This window comes from Haliotis cracherodii, unplaced genomic scaffold (assembly GCF_022045235.1).
Source record: "Haliotis cracherodii isolate W230 unplaced genomic scaffold, xgHalCrac1.p SCAF_7, whole genome shotgun sequence".
In the NCBI taxonomy this organism is placed as follows: Eukaryota; Metazoa; Mollusca; class Gastropoda; order Lepetellida; family Haliotidae; genus Haliotis; species Haliotis cracherodii.
In genome coordinates, this window is record NW_027266330.1 from 15949486 (window position 1) to 15973153 (window position 23668).

The 23668-nt window shown below is 40.2% G+C and overlaps 1 protein-coding gene across 1 annotated transcript in view; it reads left to right on the plus strand.

The window, feature by feature from the left end:
- Nucleotides 1–23668, plus strand: part of LOC139448697 (X-ray radiation resistance-associated protein 1-like) — a 55762-nt gene that overhangs the window by 2496 nt on the left and 29598 nt on the right. The window contains exon 3 of the mRNA XM_071230247.1: nucleotides 10–154. Coding sequence (XP_071086348.1) covers nucleotides 10–154 — 145 coding nt within the window. The remainder of the gene's footprint in view (nucleotides 1–9; nucleotides 155–23668) is intronic.

Consider the following 23668-nt stretch of genomic DNA (forward strand, 5'->3'; position numbering starts at 1 on the left):
CTGTTACAGATGAAGCAGTGTTGTGTGGAGGACCCCTCGGACCTGTGCTCCATCAACATCGCGGGCAAGGAGCTCAGTGAGGTCAAGGAGGACGACTTCAGCCTCTTTGACAATGTTGCTTATGTCAATGCGGGAGAGAATTATCTTCCCTTTGGTGAGACATTTGTAACATTTTTGGTTTCACTAGTTCAACATTTTGTTATGCACAGCTGAACATTTGATAGGTTCCTAATGTGAGTATAAAAGGTACCTCGTAGGGAATCAAATGCTTGCATTTAGAGTTTGTGTGTGTGCTTGTTTATTGCTGCTCTCAGCAATATTCCAGCTATATGATAGCGATCTGAAAATAATCAAATCTGGACCAGACAGTCCAGTAATTAATATTACAAACAATCAACGCCGCCGGGGAACGATATTGGACAATCAACGAAGTCACAGAGTCTGACCACCAGATCCACTAAGTCACATCTTGCGACCAGCAGCTGATGCTGGGGACCAATTCAACATGTTCAAGCCTGGAGTCCCCACGGAAGCATTACAATTAGAAATTAAAGCTGCAAGCAGCAATGGCGGGCTCCAAGTTACACTGTGCACAAACGTCCATGTTCGAATCCTTAAAGGGTTTCCTTGTACCAAATCCGTCACAAGTAGGCACAACTTGCAGGGTATTGCCGCTACGAAATTGGCGTGTGCTAAGACTGTTTTAGACCCATTTCCGACATCAAACATGTTCGAATCCTCAAAGGGTTTGTTTGTACCAACTCTGTCAAAAGATAGTCACCCTTTGCAGGACATTGGCGTGTTCCAGGGGTGTCCCAAATTCTAATCAAATATTACCACCAAGTGTTGTTACTTTTTCCATGCACCCAAGAACAGAAAATAAGATGCATATGATACACTAACTTCATGTAAACTTGCAATAGTTTCTGTCAACAAGCTAACAAGATATGATCGTTAAAGCAAAATTTCGGTAATTTTTTTTATCAAAATCAAAATCCAATACAACCGCAACTAAAACAGATATCCCAAAACGGCTATTAGAGTTTGCTGTGTTGTGTGTGGAGACAATTCTCCGAAAATTTGGAAGCATTTCATGCAGTGGACTCGGAGTTGTTTGCGTTTGAAGACAGGTACCCAAAAGACACTGTGAAAACCTTGAATCCAATATGGTTGCCAAACCATGTGACCAATGACCAAGGTCAAAGAACAAAATTTGTCAAGCAGCTCAAGCAGCAGATACATGCAAGTTTTCAAAGTAATCGGATAAGCGGTTGCGGAGCAATAGGGCGAAATACATCTTTAAAAAGTCTTGATTTTTAGTTATCTGCCCTTGGCCTTTTGGCCTACGGCCTTGGGTTTTTGGCGGGCACTAGTACCCAATGGTCTTCATACACATACAAAATTTGAACAAAATCGAGCCAGTGGTTATTTTTCTAGCCCTGGTACAAAAATCAGCGGAATAATAATAATATTAAATCAAACGCTAACACTGGGACTCTTCAGCCTTTCGGCTTGGTGACTCTTTAACAGGCCGTAACTTCTTTGTCAGTTGGGCTCCAGTCAAACGGATTAGCGTTCTGCGTTCGTCCGGGCCCCGGGTTCAAGTCGCATTGCTGAGATAAAGTGCTAAACCTGTTCCCCACCTCGTTCATATATTCGAATCCTCAAAGGGTTTACCTGTACCAACGCCGTCAAATGTGAAGAACCTCTTGTGAGACATCACCACTACTAAATTGACCTGGGTGTCCCAGGATGTTTAAACCAATTTCCAACTTCGACCATGTTCGAATCCTCAAATGGTTTGTTTGTACCAATGTAATCAAATGTAAGGAACTGCTTGCAAGACATCACCACATGTGTCTTAAAGTGTTCTTAACCCATGTTTGACTTCGACCATGTTCGAATCCGCTTATGGTTTGCTTGTACCAACGCCGTCAAATGTAATAAACCGCTTGTGATACATCACCACACATGTCCTAGGGTGTTCTTACCCCATGTTTGACTTCGACCATGTTCGAATCCCCATATGGTTTGCTTGTACCAACGCCATCAAATGTAATGAACCGCTTGTGAGACATCACAACAAGTGTCCCAGTTTGTTCTTAACCAATGTTTGACTTTGACCATGTTCGAATCCGCAAATGGTTTGGTTGTACCAACGCCGTCAAATGTAATGAACTGCTTGTGAGCCATCACCACATGTGTCCCAGTGTGTTCTTAACCCATTTGTTTCTTTGACCATGTTCGAATCCGCATATAGTTTGCTTGTACCAACTCCGTCAAAAGATAGTCACCGTTTGCAGGACATTACCGCTACCAAATTGGCGTGTGCCACAGTTTCTCAGAGTGTACTAAACCAATTTCCGACCTCGACCATATTCTAATCAGCAAATGGTTTGCTTTAAACAACGCCGTCAAAAATAAGGTACCGTAGCAATTGGCAATTGAGAAATGAACAATCAAGCCAGCGAGTCTGACCACCCGATGCGATTAGTCGCCTCCTGTGACAAGCATAGTTGCCTGTTGAGACAAGCATCGGTTGAAAAAGGCAAATTCTAACCTGGTCGTTAAGGGTAGTACACATAATACTGAACAAGACTCTGGAGAACGCTTGCAAAGCCAGTGAATGGGGGTGTATGGTAGATTTATGAGGCGCTTCCTTCAGTATTTGTACTCAAGTCTGATTTTTTAACTTAAATCAAATAATACCACACCAAGCAGTAGTGCTTTCAGTATGCAAAACAGGACAAAATGAGCTACATATAGTCTCAAAGCTTCATGCAAACTTTCAATAGTTTCTGTTAAGAACCTTACAAGCTATGATCTTAAGAGTAAAATTTCGGTGAAAAAAATGATCAAAATCAAAATCCAATATTGCCGCAACTAAAAAAGATATCGGAAAACGGCTATGCTAATTTGTTGTGTTCTGTATGGAGACAATTATCAGAAAGTTTGAAAGCATTTCGTGCAGTGGATTCAGAGGAGATAGTATTTGAAGACAGGTACCCCAAAAACCCTTTGAAAACCTTGAATCCAATATAGCTGCAAAACCACGTGATCAATGACCAAAGTCAAAGAACAAAAAATATCAAAGAACTGAAGCAGCAGATACATGCAAGGTTTCAAAGTAATCGGATAAGCGGTTGCGGAGCAATAGGGCGAAATACACCTTCAAAAAATTCTTGTTTTTCAGTTATCTGCCCTTGGCCTTTAGGCCTACGGCCTTGGGTTTTTGGCGGGCACTAGTACCCAACGGTCTTCAAACACACACAAAATTTGAACAAAATCGAGCTGGTGGTTATTTTGCTAGGGCAGGTACAAAAATCGGCGGAATAATAAATAATAATAATAATAATAAATATAGCTGCAAGCAGCGATGTCGGGCTCCCGCTGGTTAGAATTGTAGAAGCGGATCCTGTTCTATTCATAGAAGTACTTTTGCAAAATTGCACTTTGGTTATCCAGAGTACTAAAAACCATTGAAACTGAGTTCTTAATTAAACTATTTTGTTACCATTAATGCATTTTCTCCTGTTGTTATATAAAAGCATTCGGATATGCGGAAGGATATGTGCTATACTGTGTACGAGTATAAGATGATCTGGATTATCAATAGGATATTTCATCGGTCCGTTTTGACCAAGAAAAAAATTCCCATTTTGGCTCTGGGTATGTTCAGGATGGAAGATACCAGCATGCAGGGGTGTTGGTGACTTGTTATTGTAATTGGCAGGACATGGATCTTGACATTTGACACGTGCTAAGGGATGAGATGGCTTGGGACATTATCTAACAGTAACAACACATGTCGGTGACCTCTTGTCATCTTCTTGTTGAAGCAATTCAAGCACTCAGCAAAGAAAAGCCCAGTCTTCCAAGCTTTTGTTATCAAAGTTTCAAAGAAAGTTAGCTGTAAACGCAATAGAGATCATAACACTTAAGTAAGTAAAGAGAGGGACTGGTTTCTAAACGATAATGATATTGGTAAATAATACTTCCTTAGGTTGGCATTATATCAGGGATGTCTCAGAAACAAAATGGAATTTTCAATAATGAACAGGTTCGCATTATAAAAAGGTAATTTGATAGTGCGGAAATCCGTTCCAAGAAACCACGTGGTGTTACTTTGATACCAATGATTCAAGGTCATGGTCATTCATAATTGGCGCCCTATGAAGCTTCAAAAGTGTGGACCTTCTAAAACAGGGCATTTTTCCTGTTGACTTACAAGTCACTACCGGTATCAGGAAGGATATGTGCATTACTGTGTATCATTATAATATAGCCTTTATTAACTATGTGACATGTAACTTGTCCGTTTTGACTAAGAAAAACAATCCATTTTGGCACAGGTCCAGTTTGGCATTATTAAGGGTGGTAACTCTATTCGTCCCGTTGGCAACTGGAGCCTTCATTACCCGCCACTACAAAAGTATCAACATCTGTAGCCGAGTATCATACTGCTCTCCTATCTTCTATTTTACCTATTATCAGTGCCGGCCGAAAGAATAAGTGTTTGTGCGTTTAACACAATCTACCGGGAGCTTAATTAGCGCGTCTCGCAAAACGCTACCGTGGCTCACGCTCCAATATGCACTCGACTGACCCATCCTCAGTCAAGCTAACGCGCTGTGCGGTCAATAAACATGCATTCCGCAATTCTGTGTTTGCTTAACTCTATTGACAGTGTGTATTGTGAATTCGCGCCAATGCAGATATGAGCTTCCACGTGGACCACTAACGAACAAAAAATACGATGTTGATATAGATCCATCTGAAAACATTAATGCTCTCCATACATCATGTCGTACAAGGTGTCTGGTTCTGTTATGTGTTTTACACACATCTTGAAGTATCGTCCATACGTGCATGTGCGCGAAACTGCGTGCTTCCCGCTGGCAGAGAGTACAACATATAGCGCGAAGAAAATCCATACAGAAACAGACTATAGAAATCACTACCGTCGAAACATGAAGTGAACCTGTCTGTTGTAGTAACAAAATTATGACAAGTACGTTTAAAAGATAGTACATTAATCGGAGAGTTCAGCGATATCAAACTTTCAATCACAAACCTACCGTAAATCCCACAGTCTGAACAGCATTTATGAAGGAGGTAACACTTCGGGCGAGATGTAGGTCATGTTTTGACTGAAGCACCCCACGCGCGGCTCTCGGACGACCCCGCTATAGCTGTCTCGCCATGCCATTACCGTGCACGTGGATCACGTTCCAATATGCACCCGACCGACCGACCCAGCTGCATGGGACTGAGGCACGCTGACACGCTGTGGGGCCAATAAACATGTATGCGCAGTTCTTTGCTTGACAATGTGTATTGTGAATTCGCACCAATTGATGCAGATATGAGCTTAGACATAACAAAAGATGCGATGTTGATATTTACACCAAGTTTCTATACAGAACCGTTGAACGTACGAGCGCAAACGTAAATGTATTTCTATAGTCCGTTTCTGCTTGCGTTGTCCATCAGCTGTTTTAACACTGTATCTCATTGACCCTGATAACTGATTTCTGTGGTCCATAGCCTAAAACTATACACAAAGCTCACGTACTACAGACTGTAGTTTGTTATATAAATAAACCTATACCGACAATAATGTAGCGTATAGCGCCAAGAGAACGGAATCGTATGCACGAGTATTGCTGTCGATTGAAGTGCAGTGAGCGGGACTTATTTGTCATTTTACGGCTGCTTCTTTCAGTGTCTTTTACTTTAAAAATGTTTGAAGAGTTCGTAAAAGACCTTTGTCACCCCCACAAAATGACATTTTCAAAACATGTGAAATAAGAGTTTGATGTATGTAGGATTTGTGAATTGTGACTGCATTTCAATATCGAATTGCACATGTAAATACTAAAGATTGCCTAGTCTGCCAGTTATAGAATGATCTGGTTAGGAGCAAGATGCTGAAAGATGTTGTTATACATAAATTATGCATAATTTCTCTCCCCGTCGTCTTATTTCCTATGTCGCTACAATTGGTCGTGGTAGCAGACATCCCCACTCAATATACATATACAAAATCTGGTCGAAATCGGACGAGTAGTTTCGGAGTTACTGGTATTTAGAGTTCAGCTATTTGGCAAGTTTATGGACCTGGGTCAAAGAGTTCCATCTTTAGCACTCTGTAGCTCCGTTGTCCGTTGAGCTACAGACAAACGGTTTGGTGTTCTGGAATGGTCAGGACAAGGGCTATCAGGAAAATATATCACATTTAACATAAATACATGTTTTCTTTGAAGTTGTTAGTATGGTACTTGGAGCCAAAGTCTGGAGAGTTTGGAAGCTTTTGAGCTGGTAGTTTGAGCTGAGCAGATTTTGGGAGTCAAGTACTGAGAAATCTGCTAAAAAACAGTGCAAAAACACTTAATCCGATCTGGAGGCCAAACGAAGCAATTTCGCTACATTAGATGTGTAGAGAATTTGTTGGCCATCTGATTCCGCACCAGCTCAAGAATTTTGGAAGTCTTTGGAGCTTTCGTGGCGGAGATATGAGCTGTTGAAATTGCGATTTTTAAAGTTGTTTTGAGTTATCTGCCCTTAGTCTTTGAGTCTAGAGTCTTGGGATTTTTGTGGTATCTGCTTCAGGACCTAAGCTATCTTTGTGGAAATTTTGAAGAGATTCTGATCAGCAGTTTTTGAGTTACGATTGGAACAAAAATCGACGGAATAATAATAATAATAAATCGAACAATAACAATAGGGCTCTTGCCAAGATGGCAGGGAGCCCTAATAAGAAATTGTTATTTTTGCGATTTTGGCATTTTTGACCCCGGGATCGGGTAGCTTGACTAAAACCATTAAAAAAAATTCAAGGTCACCAAGGTCACGGGGTCAAGGTCATTTAGGTACGAAAATGTAATTTTTTTGGCGAGCTCTCACGCGACTGTTATTGCATGTATGGTGGAATTGTTTGGTAATTATGCATTACCCCGACCAGTTCTAGCATATGTATAGGTAAATTTTGATGATATGCATGTCCGCCGTCCGTCCGCGCGTCTGTCCACCAAAACTCTGTTTTGTCATTTTCTCACGAACTATCTAACTTACAGAGCTGAAACTTTGCAGACATCTTCCCATGGTCTGTATCTAATAGTGCTATAAATATCAATGCATTCCGTTGTCAAGTTTGGTTTCTATGGCAACCTGACGAAGAAAAACTTAAATCCAAGATGGCGGCCAAATGGCTGGAAATATCGATTTTGACGGCCCGATCGAAAATGATCGGTATCTTATGACGGTGTCACATGCAAAATATGGTAGCTATTGGAGCAATTTTGGCGGAGATATATGCTGTTTTGTGCCGTTTTTATCACTTTTGGCATTTTGACGGTCTTTAATCCAATATGGACGCCAAATGACGCAACTTTTGACAAACAGCTAAGAACATGAAATGTTCAGCGTCTGATGCTGGTGCATTGTGGTAATTTGTAGCACTTTCTATGAAGAACTTTAGCAGCTACGTAGTTTGCAAAGTAAAAAACAGTGCAAAAACACTTAATCCGATCTGGAGGCCAAACGAAGCAATTTCGCTACATTAGATGTGTAGAGAATTTGTTGGCCATCTGATTCCGCACCAGCTCAAGAATTTTGGAAGTCTTTGGAGCTTTCGTGGCGGAGATATGAGCTGTTGAAATTGCGATTTTTAAAGTTGTTTTGAGTTATCTGCCCTTAGTCTTTGAGTCTAGAGTCTTGGGATTTTTGTGGTATCTGCTTCAGGACCTAAGCTATCTTTGTGGAAATTTTGAAGAGATTCTGATCAGCAGTTTTTGAGTTACGATTGGAACAAAAATCGACGGAATAATAATAATAATAAATCGAACAATAACAATAGGGCTCTTGCCAAGATGGCAGGGAGCCCTAATAAGAAATTGTTATTTTTGCGATTTTGGCATTTTTGACCCCGGGATCGGGTAGCTTGACTAAAACCATTAAAAAAAATTCAAGGTCACCAAGGTCACGGGGTCAAGGTCATTTAGGTACGAAAATGTAATTTTTTTGGCGAGCTCTCACGCGACTGTTATTGCATGTATGGTGGAATTGTTTGGTAATTATGCATTACCCCGACCAGTTCTAGCATATGTATAGGTAAATTTTGATGATATGCATGTCCGCCGTCCGTCCGCGCGTCTGTCCACCAAAACTCTGTTTTGTCATTTTCTCACGAACTATCTAACTTACAGAGCTGAAACTTTGCAGACATCTTCCCATGGTCTGTATCTAATAGTGCTATAAATATCAATGCATTCCGTTGTCAAGTTTGGTTTCTATGGCAACCTGACGAAGAAAAACTTAAATCCAAGATGGCGGCCAAATGGCTGGAAATATCGATTTTGACGGCCCGATCGAAAATGATCGGTATCTTATGACGGTGTCACATGCAAAATATGGTAGCTATTGGAGCAATTTTGGCGGAGATATATGCTGTTTTGTGCCGTTTTTATCACTTTTGGCATTTTGACGGTCTTTAATCCAATATGGACGCCAAATGACGCAACTTTTGACAAACAGCTAAGAACATGAAATGTTCAGCGTCTGATGCTGGTGCATTGTGGTAATTTGTAGCACTTTCTATGAAGAACTTTAGCAGCTACGTAGTTTGCAAAGTAAAAAACAGTGCAAAAACACTTAATCCGATCTGGAGGCCAAACGAAGCAATTTCGCTACATTAGATGTGTAGAGAATTTGTTGGCCATCTGATTCCGCACCAGCTCAAGAATTTTGGAAGTCTTTGGAGCTTTCGTGGCGGAGATATGAGCTGTTGAAATTGCGATTTTTAAAGTTGTTTTGAGTTATCTGCCCTTAGTCTTTGAGTCTAGAGTCTTGGGATTTTTGTGGTATCTGCTTCAGGACCTAAGCTATCTTTGTGGAAATTTTGAAGAGATTCTGATCAGCAGTTTTTGAGTTACGATTGGAACAAAAATCGACGGAATAATAATAATAATAAATCGAACAATAACAATAGGGCTCTTGCCAAGATGGCAGGGAGCCCTAATAAGAAATTGTTATTTTTGCGATTTTGGCATTTTTGACCCCGGGATCGGGTAGCTTGACTAAAACCATTAAAAAAAATTCAAGGTCACCAAGGTCACGGGGTCAAGGTCATTTAGGTACGAAAATGTAATTTTTTTGGCGAGCTCTCACGCGACTGTTATTGCATGTATGGTGGAATTGTTTGGTAATTATGCATTACCCCGACCAGTTCTAGCATATGTATAGGTAAATTTTGATGATATGCATGTCCGCCGTCCGTCCGCGCGTCTGTCCACCAAAACTCTGTTTTGTCATTTTCTCACGAACTATCTAACTTACAGAGCTGAAACTTTGCAGACATCTTCCCATGGTCTGTATCTAATAGTGCTATAAATATCAATGCATTCCGTTGTCAAGTTTGGTTTCTATGGCAACCTGACGAAGAAAAACTTAAATCCAAGATGGCGGCCAAATGGCTGGAAATATCGATTTTGACGGCCCGATCGAAAATGATCGGTATCTTATGACGGTGTCACATGCAAAATATGGTAGCTATTGGAGCAATTTTGGCGGAGATATATGCTGTTTTGTGCCGTTTTTATCACTTTTGGCATTTTGACGGTCTTTAATCCAATATGGACGCCAAATGACGCAACTTTTGACAAACAGCTAAGAACATGAAATGTTCAGCGTCTGATGCTGGTGCATTGTGGTAATTTGTAGCACTTTCTATGAAGAACTTTAGCAGCTACGTAGTTTGCAAAGTAAAAAACAGTGCAAAAACACTTAATCCGATCTGGAGGCCAAACGAAGCAATTTCGCTACATTAGATGTGTAGAGAATTTGTTGGCCATCTGATTCCGCACCAGCTCAAGAATTTTGGAAGTCTTTGGAGCTTTCGTGGCGGAGATATGAGCTGTTGAAATTGCGATTTTTAAAGTTGTTTTGAGTTATCTGCCCTTAGTCTTTGAGTCTAGAGTCTTGGGATTTTTGTGGTATCTGCTTCAGGACCTAAGCTATCTTTGTGGAAATTTTGAAGAGATTCTGATCAGCAGTTTTTGAGTTACGATTGGAACAAAAATCGACGGAATAATAATAATAATAAATCGAACAATAACAATAGGGCTCTTGCCAAGATGGCAGGGAGCCCTAATAAGAAATTGTTATTTTTGCGATTTTGGCATTTTTGACCCCGGGATCGGGTAGCTTGACTAAAACCATTAAAAAAAATTCAAGGTCACCAAGGTCACGGGGTCAAGGTCATTTAGGTACGAAAATGTAATTTTTTTGGCGAGCTCTCACGCGACTGTTATTGCATGTATGGTGGAATTGTTTGGTAATTATGCATTACCCCGACCAGTTCTAGCATATGTATAGGTAAATTTTGATGATATGCATGTCCGCCGTCCGTCCGCGCGTCTGTCCACCAAAACTCTGTTTTGTCATTTTCTCACGAACTATCTAACTTACAGAGCTGAAACTTTGCAGACATCTTCCCATGGTCTGTATCTAATAGTGCTATAAATATCAATGCATTCCGTTGTCAAGTTTGGTTTCTATGGCAACCTGACGAAGAAAAACTTAAATCCAAGATGGCGGCCAAATGGCTGGAAATATCGATTTTGACGGCCCGATCGAAAATGATCGGTATCTTATGACGGTGTCACATGCAAAATATGGTAGCTATTGGAGCAATTTTGGCGGAGATATATGCTGTTTTGTGCCGTTTTTATCACTTTTGGCATTTTGACGGTCTTTAATCCAATATGGACGCCAAATGACGCAACTTTTGACAAACAGCTAAGAACATGAAATGTTCAGCGTCTGATGCTGGTGCATTGTGGTAATTTGTAGCACTTTCTATGAAGAACTTTAGCAGCTACGTAGTTTGCAAAGTAAAAAACAGTGCAAAAACACTTAATCCGATCTGGAGGCCAAACGAAGCAATTTCGCTACATTAGATGTGTAGAGAATTTGTTGGCCATCTGATTCCGCACCAGCTCAAGAATTTTGGAAGTCTTTGGAGCTTTCGTGGCGGAGATATGAGCTGTTGAAATTGCGATTTTTAAAGTTGTTTTGAGTTATCTGCCCTTAGTCTTTGAGTCTAGAGTCTTGGGATTTTTGTGGTATCTGCTTCAGGACCTAAGCTATCTTTGTGGAAATTTTGAAGAGATTCTGATCAGCAGTTTTTGAGTTACGATTGGAACAAAAATCGACGGAATAATAATAATAATAAATCGAACAATAACAATAGGGCTCTTGCCAAGATGGCAGGGAGCCCTAATAAGAAATTGTTATTTTTGCGATTTTGGCATTTTTGACCCCGGGATCGGGTAGCTTGACTAAAACCATTAAAAAAAATTCAAGGTCACCAAGGTCACGGGGTCAAGGTCATTTAGGTACGAAAATGTAATTTTTTTGGCGAGCTCTCACGCGACTGTTATTGCATGTATGGTGGAATTGTTTGGTAATTATGCATTACCCCGACCAGTTCTAGCATATGTATAGGTAAATTTTGATGATATGCATGTCCGCCGTCCGTCCGCGCGTCTGTCCACCAAAACTCTGTTTTGTCATTTTCTCACGAACTATCTAACTTACAGAGCTGAAACTTTGCAGACATCTTCCCATGGTCTGTATCTAATAGTGCTATAAATATCAATGCATTCCGTTGTCAAGTTTGGTTTCTATGGCAACCTGACGAAGAAAAACTTAAATCCAAGATGGCGGCCAAATGGCTGGAAATATCGATTTTGACGGCCCGATCGAAAATGATCGGTATCTTATGACGGTGTCACATGCAAAATATGGTAGCTATTGGAGCAATTTTGGCGGAGATATATGCTGTTTTGTGCCGTTTTTATCACTTTTGGCATTTTGACGGTCTTTAATCCAATATGGACGCCAAATGACGCAACTTTTGACAAACAGCTAAGAACATGAAATGTTCAGCGTCTGATGCTGGTGCATTGTGGTAATTTGTAGCACTTTCTATGAAGAACTTTAGCAGCTACGTAGTTTGCAAAGTAAAAAACAGTGCAAAAACACTTAATCCGATCTGGAGGCCAAACGAAGCAATTTCGCTACATTAGATGTGTAGAGAATTTGTTGGCCATCTGATTCCGCACCAGCTCAAGAATTTTGGAAGTCTTTGGAGCTTTCGTGGCGGAGATATGAGCTGTTGAAATTGCGATTTTTAAAGTTGTTTTGAGTTATCTGCCCTTAGTCTTTGAGTCTAGAGTCTTGGGATTTTTGTGGTATCTGCTTCAGGACCTAAGCTATCTTTGTGGAAATTTTGAAGAGATTCTGATCAGCAGTTTTTGAGTTACGATTGGAACAAAAATCGACGGAATAATAATAATAATAAATCGAACAATAACAATAGGGCTCTTGCCAAGATGGCAGGGAGCCCTAATAAGAAATTGTTATTTTTGCGATTTTGGCATTTTTGACCCCGGGATCGGGTAGCTTGACTAAAACCATTAAAAAAAATTCAAGGTCACCAAGGTCACGGGGTCAAGGTCATTTAGGTACGAAAATGTAATTTTTTTGGCGAGCTCTCACGCGACTGTTATTGCATGTATGGTGGAATTGTTTGGTAATTATGCATTACCCCGACCAGTTCTAGCATATGTATAGGTAAATTTTGATGATATGCATGTCCGCCGTCCGTCCGCGCGTCTGTCCACCAAAACTCTGTTTTGTCATTTTCTCACGAACTATCTAACTTACAGAGCTGAAACTTTGCAGACATCTTCCCATGGTCTGTATCTAATAGTGCTATAAATATCAATGCATTCCGTTGTCAAGTTTGGTTTCTATGGCAACCTGACGAAGAAAAACTTAAATCCAAGATGGCGGCCAAATGGCTGGAAATATCGATTTTGACGGCCCGATCGAAAATGATCGGTATCTTATGACGGTGTCACATGCAAAATATGGTAGCTATTGGAGCAATTTTGGCGGAGATATATGCTGTTTTGTGCCGTTTTTATCACTTTTGGCATTTTGACGGTCTTTAATCCAATATGGACGCCAAATGACGCAACTTTTGACAAACAGCTAAGAACATGAAATGTTCAGCGTCTGATGCTGGTGCATTGTGGTAATTTGTAGCACTTTCTATGAAGAACTTTAGCAGCTACGTAGTTTGCAAAGTAAAAAACAGTGCAAAAACACTTAATCCGATCTGGAGGCCAAACGAAGCAATTTCGCTACATTAGATGTGTAGAGAATTTGTTGGCCATCTGATTCCGCACCAGCTCAAGAATTTTGGAAGTCTTTGGAGCTTTCGTGGCGGAGATATGAGCTGTTGAAATTGCGATTTTTAAAGTTGTTTTGAGTTATCTGCCCTTAGTCTTTGAGTCTAGAGTCTTGGGATTTTTGTGGTATCTGCTTCAGGACCTAAGCTATCTTTGTGGAAATTTTGAAGAGATTCTGATCAGCAGTTTTTGAGTTACGATTGGAACAAAAATCGACGGAATAATAATAATAATAAATCGAACAATAACAATAGGGCTCTTGCCAAGATGGCAGGGAGCCCTAATAAGAAATTGTTATTTTTGCGATTTTGGCATTTTTGACCCCGGGATCGGGTAGCTTGACTAAAACCATTAAAAAAAATTCAAGGTCACCAAGGTCACGGGGTCAAGGTCATTTAGGTACGAAAATGTAATTTTTTTGGCGAGCTCTCACGCGACTGTTATTGCATGTATGGTGGAATTGTTTGGTAATTATGCATTACCCCGACCAGTTCTAGCATATGTATAGGTAAATTTTGATGATATGCATGTCCGCCGTCCGTCCGCGCGTCTGTCCACCAAAACTCTGTTTTGTCATTTTCTCACGAACTATCTAACTTACAGAGCTGAAACTTTGCAGACATCTTCCCATGGTCTGTATCTAATAGTGCTATAAATATCAATGCATTCCGTTGTCAAGTTTGGTTTCTATGGCAACCTGACGAAGAAAAACTTAAATCCAAGATGGCGGCCAAATGGCTGGAAATATCGATTTTGACGGCCCGATCGAAAATGATCGGTATCTTATGACGGTGTCACATGCAAAATATGGTAGCTATTGGAGCAATTTTGGCGGAGATATATGCTGTTTTGTGCCGTTTTTATCACTTTTGGCATTTTGACGGTCTTTAATCCAATATGGACGCCAAATGACGCAACTTTTGACAAACAGCTAAGAACATGAAATGTTCAGCGTCTGATGCTGGTGCATTGTGGTAATTTGTAGCACTTTCTATGAAGAACTTTAGCAGCTACGTAGTTTGCAAAGTAAAAAACAGTGCAAAAACACTTAATCCGATCTGGAGGCCAAACGAAGCAATTTCGCTACATTAGATGTGTAGAGAATTTGTTGGCCATCTGATTCCGCACCAGCTCAAGAATTTTGGAAGTCTTTGGAGCTTTCGTGGCGGAGATATGAGCTGTTGAAATTGCGATTTTTAAAGTTGTTTTGAGTTATCTGCCCTTAGTCTTTGAGTCTAGAGTCTTGGGATTTTTGTGGTATCTGCTTCAGGACCTAAGCTATCTTTGTGGAAATTTTGAAGAGATTCTGATCAGCAGTTTTTGAGTTACGATTGGAACAAAAATCGACGGAATAATAATAATAATAAATCGAACAATAACAATAGGGCTCTTGCCAAGATGGCAGGGAGCCCTAATAAGAAATTGTTATTTTTGCGATTTTGGCATTTTTGACCCCGGGATCGGGTAGCTTGACTAAAACCATTAAAAAAAATTCAAGGTCACCAAGGTCACGGGGTCAAGGTCATTTAGGTACGAAAATGTAATTTTTTTGGCGAGCTCTCACGCGACTGTTATTGCATGTATGGTGGAATTGTTTGGTAATTATGCATTACCCCGACCAGTTCTAGCATATGTATAGGTAAATTTTGATGATATGCATGTCCGCCGTCCGTCCGCGCGTCTGTCCACCAAAACTCTGTTTTGTCATTTTCTCACGAACTATCTAACTTACAGAGCTGAAACTTTGCAGACATCTTCCCATGGTCTGTATCTAATAGTGCTATAAATATCAATGCATTCCGTTGTCAAGTTTGGTTTCTATGGCAACCTGACGAAGAAAAACTTAAATCCAAGATGGCGGCCAAATGGCTGGAAATATCGATTTTGACGGCCCGATCGAAAATGATCGGTATCTTATGACGGTGTCACATGCAAAATATGGTAGCTATTGGAGCAATTTTGGCGGAGATATATGCTGTTTTGTGCCGTTTTTATCACTTTTGGCATTTTGACGGTCTTTAATCCAATATGGACGCCAAATGACGCAACTTTTGACAAACAGCTAAGAACATGAAATGTTCAGCGTCTGATGCTGGTGCATTGTGGTAATTTGTAGCACTTTCTATGAAGAACTTTAGCAGCTACGTAGTTTGCAAAGTAAAAAACAGTGCAAAAACACTTAATCCGATCTGGAGGCCAAACGAAGCAATTTCGCTACATTAGATGTGTAGAGAATTTGTTGGCCATCTGATTCCGCACCAGCTCAAGAATTTTGGAAGTCTTTGGAGCTTTCGTGGCGGAGATATGAGCTGTTGAAATTGCGATTTTTAAAGTTGTTTTGAGTTATCTGCCCTTAGTCTTTGAGTCTAGAGTCTTGGGATTTTTGTGGTATCTGCTTCAGGACCTAAGCTATCTTTGTGGAAATTTTGAAGAGATTCTGATCAGCAGTTTTTGAGTTACGATTGGAACAAAAATCGACGGAATAATAATAATAATAAATCGAACAATAACAATAGGGCTCTTGCCAAGATGGCAGGGAGCCCTAATAAGAAATTGTTATTTTTGCGATTTTGGCATTTTTGACCCCGGGATCGGGTAGCTTGACTAAAACCATTAAAAAAAATTCAAGGTCACCAAGGTCACGGGGTCAAGGTCATTTAGGTACGAAAATGTAATTTTTTTGGCGAGCTCTCACGCGACTGTTATTGCATGTATGGTGGAATTGTTTGGTAATTATGCATTACCCCGACCAGTTCTAGCATATGTATAGGTAAATTTTGATGATATGCATGTCCGCCGTCCGTCCGCGCGTCTGTCCACCAAAACTCTGTTTTGTCATTTTCTCACGAACTATCTAACTTACAGAGCTGAAACTTTGCAGACATCTTCCCATGGTCTGTATCTAATAGTGCTATAAATATCAATGCATTCCGTTGTCAAGTTTGGTTTCTATGGCAACCTGACGAAGAAAAACTTAAATCCAAGATGGCGGCCAAATGGCTGGAAATATCGATTTTGACGGCCCGATCGAAAATGATCGGTATCTTATGACGGTGTCACATGCAAAATATGGTAGCTATTGGAGCAATTTTGGCGGAGATATATGCTGTTTTGTGCCGTTTTTATCACTTTTGGCATTTTGACGGTCTTTAATCCAATATGGACGCCAAATGACGCAACTTTTGACAAACAGCTAAGAACATGAAATGTTCAGCGTCTGATGCTGGTGCATTGTGGTAATTTGTAGCACTTTCTATGAAGAACTTTAGCAGCTACGTAGTTTGCAAAGTAAAAAACAGTGCAAAAACACTTAATCCGATCTGGAGGCCAAACGAAGCAATTTCGCTACATTAGATGTGTAGAGAATTTGTTGGCCATCTGATTCCGCACCAGCTCAAGAATTTTGGAAGTCTTTGGAGCTTTCGTGGCGGAGATATGAGCTGTTGAAATTGCGATTTTTAAAGTTGTTTTGAGTTATCTGCCCTTAGTCTTTGAGTCTAGAGTCTTGGGATTTTTGTGGTATCTGCTTCAGGACCTAAGCTATCTTTGTGGAAATTTTGAAGAGATTCTGATCAGCAGTTTTTGAGTTACGATTGGAACAAAAATCGACGGAATAATAATAATAATAAATCGAACAATAACAATAGGGCTCTTGCCAAGATGGCAGGGAGCCCTAATAAGAAATTGTTATTTTTGCGATTTTGGCATTTTTGACCCCGGGATCGGGTAGCTTGACTAAAACCATTAAAAAAAATTCAAGGTCACCAAGGTCACGGGGTCAAGGTCATTTAGGTACGAAAATGTAATTTTTTTGGCGAGCTCTCACGCGACTGTTATTGCATGTATGGTGGAATTGTTTGGTAATTATGCATTACCCCGACCAGTTCTAGCATATGTATAGGTAAATTTTGATGATATGCATGTCCGCCGTCCGTCCGCGCGTCTGTCCACCAAAACTCTGTTTTGTCATTTTCTCACGAACTATCTAACTTACAGAGCTGAAACTTTGCAGACATCTTCCCATGGTCTGTATCTAATAGTGCTATAAATATCAATGCATTCCGTTGTCAAGTTTGGTTTCTATGGCAACCTGACGAAGAAAAACTTAAATCCAAGATGGCGGCCAAATGGCTGGAAATATCGATTTTGAAGGCCCGATCGAAAATGATCGGTATCTTATGACGGTGTCACATGCAAAATATGGTAGCTATTGGAGCAATTTTGGCGGAGATATATGCTGTTTTGTGCCGTTTTTATCACTTTTGGCATTTTGACGGTCTTTAATCCAATATGGACGCCAAATGACGCAACTTTTGACAAACAGCTAAGAACATGAAATGTTCAGCGTCTGATGCTGGTGCATTGTGGTAATTTGTAGCACTTTCTATGAAGAACTTTAGCAGCTACGTAGTTTGCAAAGTAAAAAACAGTGCAAAAACACTTAATCCGATCTGGAGGCCAAACGAAGCAATTTCGCTACATTAGATGTGTAGAGAATTTGTTGGCCATCTGATTCCGCACCAGCTCAAGAATTTTGGAAGTCTTTGGAGCTTTCGTGGCGGAGATATGAGCTGTTGAAATTGCGATTTTTAAAGTTGTTTTGAGTTATCTGCCCTTAGTCTTTGAGTCTAGAGTCTTGGGATTTTTGTGGTATCTGCTTCAGGACCTAAGCTATCTTTGTGGAAATTTTGAAGAGATTCTGATCAGCAGTTTTTGAGTTACGATTGGAACAAAAATCGACGGAATAATAATAATAATAAATCGAACAATAACAATAGGGCTCTTGCCAAGATGGCAGGGAGCCCTAATAAGAAATTGTTATTTTTGCGATTTTGGCATTTTTGACCCCGGGATCGGGTAGCTTGACTAAAACCATTAAAAAAAATTCAAGGTCACCAAGGTCACGGGGTCAAGGTCATTTAGGTACGAAAATGTAATTTTTTTGGCGAGCTCTCACGCGACTGTTATTGCATGTATGGTGGAATTGTTTGGTAATTATGCATTACCCCGACCAGTTCTAGCATATGTATAGGTAAATTTTGATGATATGCATGTCCGCCGTCCGTCCGCGCGTCTGTCCACCAAAACTCTGTTTTGTCATTTTCTCACGAACTATCTAACTTACAGAGCTGAAACTTTGCAGACATCTTCCCATGGTCTGTATCTAATAGTGCTATAAATATCAATGCATTCCGTTGTCAAGTTTGGTTTCTATGGCAACCTGACGAAGAAAAACTTAAATCCAAGATGGCGGCCAAATGGCTGGAAATATCGATTTTGACGGCCCGATCGAAAATGATCGGTATCTTATGACGGTGTCACATGCAAAATATGGTAGCTATTGGAGCAATTTTGGCGGAGATATATGCTGTTTTGTGCCGTTTTTATCACTTTTGGCATTTTGACGGTCTTTAATCCAATATGGACGCCAAATGACGCAACTTTTGACAAACAGCTAAGAACATGAAATGTTCAGCGTCTGATGCTGGTGCATTGTGGTAATTTGTAGCACTTTCTATGAAGAACTTTAGCAGCTACGTAGTTTGCAAAGTAAAAAACAGTGCAAAAACACTTAATCCGATCTGGAGGCCAAACGAAGCAATTTCGCTACATTAGATGTGTAGAGAATTTGTTGGCCATCTGATTCCGCACCAGCTCAAGAATTTTGGAAGTCTTTGGAGCTTTCGTGGCGGAGATATGAGCTGTTGAAATTGCGATTTTTAAAGTTGTTTTGAGTTATCTGCCCTTAGTCTTTGAGTCTAGAGTCTTGGGATTTTTGTGGTATCTGCTTCAGGACCTAAGCTATCTTTGTGGAAATTTTGAAGAGATTCTGATCAGCAGTTTTTGAGTTACGATTGGAACAAAAATCGACGGAATAATAATAATAATAAATCGAACAATAACAATAGGGCTCTTGCCAAGATGGCAGGGAGCCCTAATAAGAAATTGTTATTTTTGCGATTTTGGCATTTTTGACCCCGGGATCGGGTAGCTTGACTAAAACCATTAAAAAAAATTCAAGGTCACCAAGGTCACGGGGTCAAGGTCATTTAGGTACGAAAATGTAATTTTTTTGGCGAGCTCTCACGCGACTGTTATTGCATGTATGGTGGAATTGTTTGGTAATTATGCATTACCCCGACCAGTTCTAGCATATGTATAGGTAAATTTTGATGATATGCATGTCCGCCGTCCGTCCGCGCGTCTGTCCACCAAAACTCTGTTTTGTCATTTTCTCACGAACTATCTAACTTACAGAGCTGAAACTTTGCAGACATCTTCCCATGGTCTGTATCTAATAGTGCTATAAATATCAATGCATTCCGTTGTCAAGTTTGGTTTCTATGGCAACCTGACGAAGAAAAACTTAAATCCAAGATGGCGGCCAAATGGCTGGAAATATCGATTTTGACGGCCCGATCGAAAATGATCGGTATCTTATGACGGTGTCACATGCAAAATATGGTAGCTATTGGAGCAATTTTGGCGGAGATATATGCTGTTTTGTGCCGTTTTTATCACTTTTGGCATTTTGACGGTCTTTAATCCAATATGGACGCCAAATGACGCAACTTTTGACAAACAGCTAAGAACATGAAATGTTCAGCGTCTGATGCTGGTGCATTGTGGTAATTTGTAGCACTTTCTATGAAGAACTTTAGCAGCTACGTAGTTTGCAAAGTAAAAAACAGTGCAAAAACACTTAATCCGATCTGGAGGCCAAACGAAGCAATTTCGCTACATTAGATGTGTAGAGAATTTGTTGGCCATCTGATTCCGCACCAGCTCAAGAATTTTGGAAGTCTTTGGAGCTTTCGTGGCGGAGATATGAGCTGTTGAAATTGCGATTTTTAAAGTTGTTTTGAGTTATCTGCCCTTAGTCTTTGAGTCTAGAGTCTTGGGATTTTTGTGGTATCTGCTTCAGGACCTAAGCTATCTTTGTGGAAATTTTGAAGAGATTCTGATCAGCAGTTTTTGAGTTACGATTGGAACAAAAATCGACGGAATAATAATAATAATAAATCGAACAATAACAATAGGGCTCTTGCCAAGATGGCAGGGAGCCCTAATAAGAAATTGTTATTTTTGCGATTTTGGCATTTTTGACCCCGGGATCGGGTAGCTTGACTAAAACCATTAAAAAAAATTCAAGGTCACCAAGGTCACGGGGTCAAGGTCATTTAGGTACGAAAATGTAATTTTTTTGGCGAGCTCTCACGCGACTGTTATTGCATGTATGGTGGAATTGTTTGGTAATTATGCATTACCCCGACCAGTTCTAGCATATGTATAGGTAAATTTTGATGATATGCATGTCCGCCGTCCGTCCGCGCGTCTGTCCACCAAAACTCTGTTTTGTCATTTTCTCACGAACTATCTAACTTACAGAGCTGAAACTTTGCAGACATCTTCCCATGGTCTGTATCTAATAGTGCTATAAATATCAATGCATTCCGTTGTCAAGTTTGGTTTCTATGGCAACCTGACGAAGAAAAACTTAAATCCAAGATGGCGGCCAAATGGCTGGAAATATCGATTTTGACGGCCCGATCGAAAATGATCGGTATCTTATGACGGTGTCACATGCAAAATATGGTAGCTATTGGAGCAATTTTGGCGGAGATATATGCTGTTTTGTGCCGTTTTTATCACTTTTGGCATTTTGACGGTCTTTAATCCAATATGGACGCCAAATGACGCAACTTTTGACAAACAGCTAAGAACATGAAATGTTCAGCGTCTGATGCTGGTGCATTGTGGTAATTTGTAGCACTTTCTATGAAGAACTTTAGCAGCTACGTAGTTTGCAAAGTAAAAAACAGTGCAAAAACACTTAATCCGATCTGGAGGCCAAACGAAGCAATTTCGCTACATTAGATGTGTAGAGAATTTGTTGGCCATCTGATTCCGCACCAGCTCAAGAATTTTGGAAGTCTTTGGAGCTTTCGTGGCGGAGATATGAGCTGTTGAAATTGCGATTTTTAAAGTTGTTTTGAGTTATCTGCCCTTAGTCTTTGAGTCTAGAGTCTTGGGATTTTTGTGGTATCTGCTTCAGGACCTAAGCTATCTTTGTGGAAATTTTGAAGAGATTCTGATCAGCAGTTTTTGAGTTACGATTGGAACAAAAATCGACGGAATAATAATAATAATAAATCGAACAATAACAATAGGGCTCTTGCCAAGATGGCAGGGAGCCCTAATAAGAAATTGTTATTTTTGCGATTTTGGCATTTTTGACCCCGGGATCGGGTAGCTTGACTAAAACCATTAAAAAAAATTCAAGGTCACCAAGGTCACGGGGTCAAGGTCATTTAGGTACGAAAATGTAATTTTTTTGGCGAGCTCTCACGCGACTGTTATTGCATGTATGGTGGAATTGTTTGGTAATTATGCATTACCCCGACCAGTTCTAGCATATGTATAGGTAAATTTTGATGATATGCATGTCCGCCGTCCGTCCGCGCGTCTGTCCACCAAAACTCTGTTTTGTCATTTTCTCACGAACTATCTAACTTACAGAGCTGAAACTTTGCAGACATCTTCCCATGGTCTGTATCTAATAGTGCTATAAATATCAATGCATTCCGTTGTCAAGTTTGGTTTCTATGGCAACCTGACGAAGAAAAACTTAAATCCAAGATGGCGGCCAAATGGCTGGAAATATCGATTTTGACGGCCCGATCGAAAATGATCGGTATCTTATGACGGTGTCACATGCAAAATATGGTAGCTATTGGAGCAATTTTGGCGGAGATATATGCTGTTTTGTGCCGTTTTTATCACTTTTGGCATTTTGACGGTCTTTAATCCAATATGGACGCCAAATGACGCAACTTTTGACAAACAGCTAAGAACATGAAATGTTCAGCGTCTGATGCTGGTGCATTGTGGTAATTTGTAGCACTTTCTATGAAGAACTTTAGCAGCTACGTAGTTTGCAAAGTAAAAAACAGTGCAAAAACACTTAATCCGATCTGGAGGCCAAACGAAGCAATTTCGCTACATTAGATGTGTAGAGAATTTGTTGGCCATCTGATTCCGCACCAGCTCAAGAATTTTGGAAGTCTTTGGAGCTTTCGTGGCGGAGATATGAGCTGTTGAAATTGCGATTTTTAAAGTTGTTTTGAGTTATCTGCCCTTAGTCTTTGAGTCTAGAGTCTTGGGATTTTTGTGGTATCTGCTTCAGGACCTAAGCTATCTTTGTGGAAATTTTGAAGAGATTCTGATCAGCAGTTTTTGAGTTACGATTGGAACAAAAATCGACGGAATAATAATAATAATAAATCGAACAATAACAATAGGGCTCTTGCCAAGATGGCAGGGAGCCCTAATAAGAAATTGTTATTTTTGCGATTTTGGCATTTTTGACCCCGGGATCGGGTAGCTTGACTAAAACCATTAAAAAAAATTCAAGGTCACCAAGGTCACGGGGTCAAGGTCATTTAGGTACGAAAATGTAATTTTTTTGGCGAGCTCTCACGCGACTGTTATTGCATGTATGGTGGAATTGTTTGGTAATTATGCATTACCCCGACCAGTTCTAGCATATGTATAGGTAAATTTTGATGATATGCATGTCCGCCGTCCGTCCGCGCGTCTGTCCACCAAAACTCTGTTTTGTCATTTTCTCACGAACTATCTAACTTACAGAGCTGAAACTTTGCAGACATCTTCCCATGGTCTGTATCTAATAGTGCTATAAATATCAATGCATTCCGTTGTCAAGTTTGGTTTCTATGGCAACCTGACGAAGAAAAACTTAAATCCAAGATGGCGGCCAAATGGCTGGAAATATCGATTTTGACGGCCCGATCGAAAATGATCGGTATCTTATGACGGTGTCACATGCAAAATATGGTAGCTATTGGAGCAATTTTGGCGGAGATATATGCTGTTTTGTGCCGTTTTTATCACTTTTGGCATTTTGACGGTCTTTAATCCAATATGGACGCCAAATGACGCAACTTTTGACAAACAGCTAAGAACATGAAATGTTCAGCGTCTGATGCTGGTGCATTGTGGTAATTTGTAGCACTTTCTATGAAGAACTTTAGCAGCTACGTAGTTTGCAAAGTAAAAAACAGTGCAAAAACACTTAATCCGATCTGGAGGCCAAACGAAGCAATTTCGCTACATTAGATGTGTAGAGAATTTGTTGGCCATCTGATTCCGCACCAGCTCAAGAATTTTGGAAGTCTTTGGAGCTTTCGTGGCGGAGATATGAGCTGTTGAAATTGCGATTTTTAAAGTTGTTTTGAGTTATCTGCCCTTAGTCTTTGAGTCTAGAGTCTTGGGATTTTTGTGGTATCTGCTTCAGGACCTAAGCTATCTTTGTGGAAATTTTGAAGAGATTCTGATCAGCAGTTTTTGAGTTACGATTGGAACAAAAATCGACGGAATAATAATAA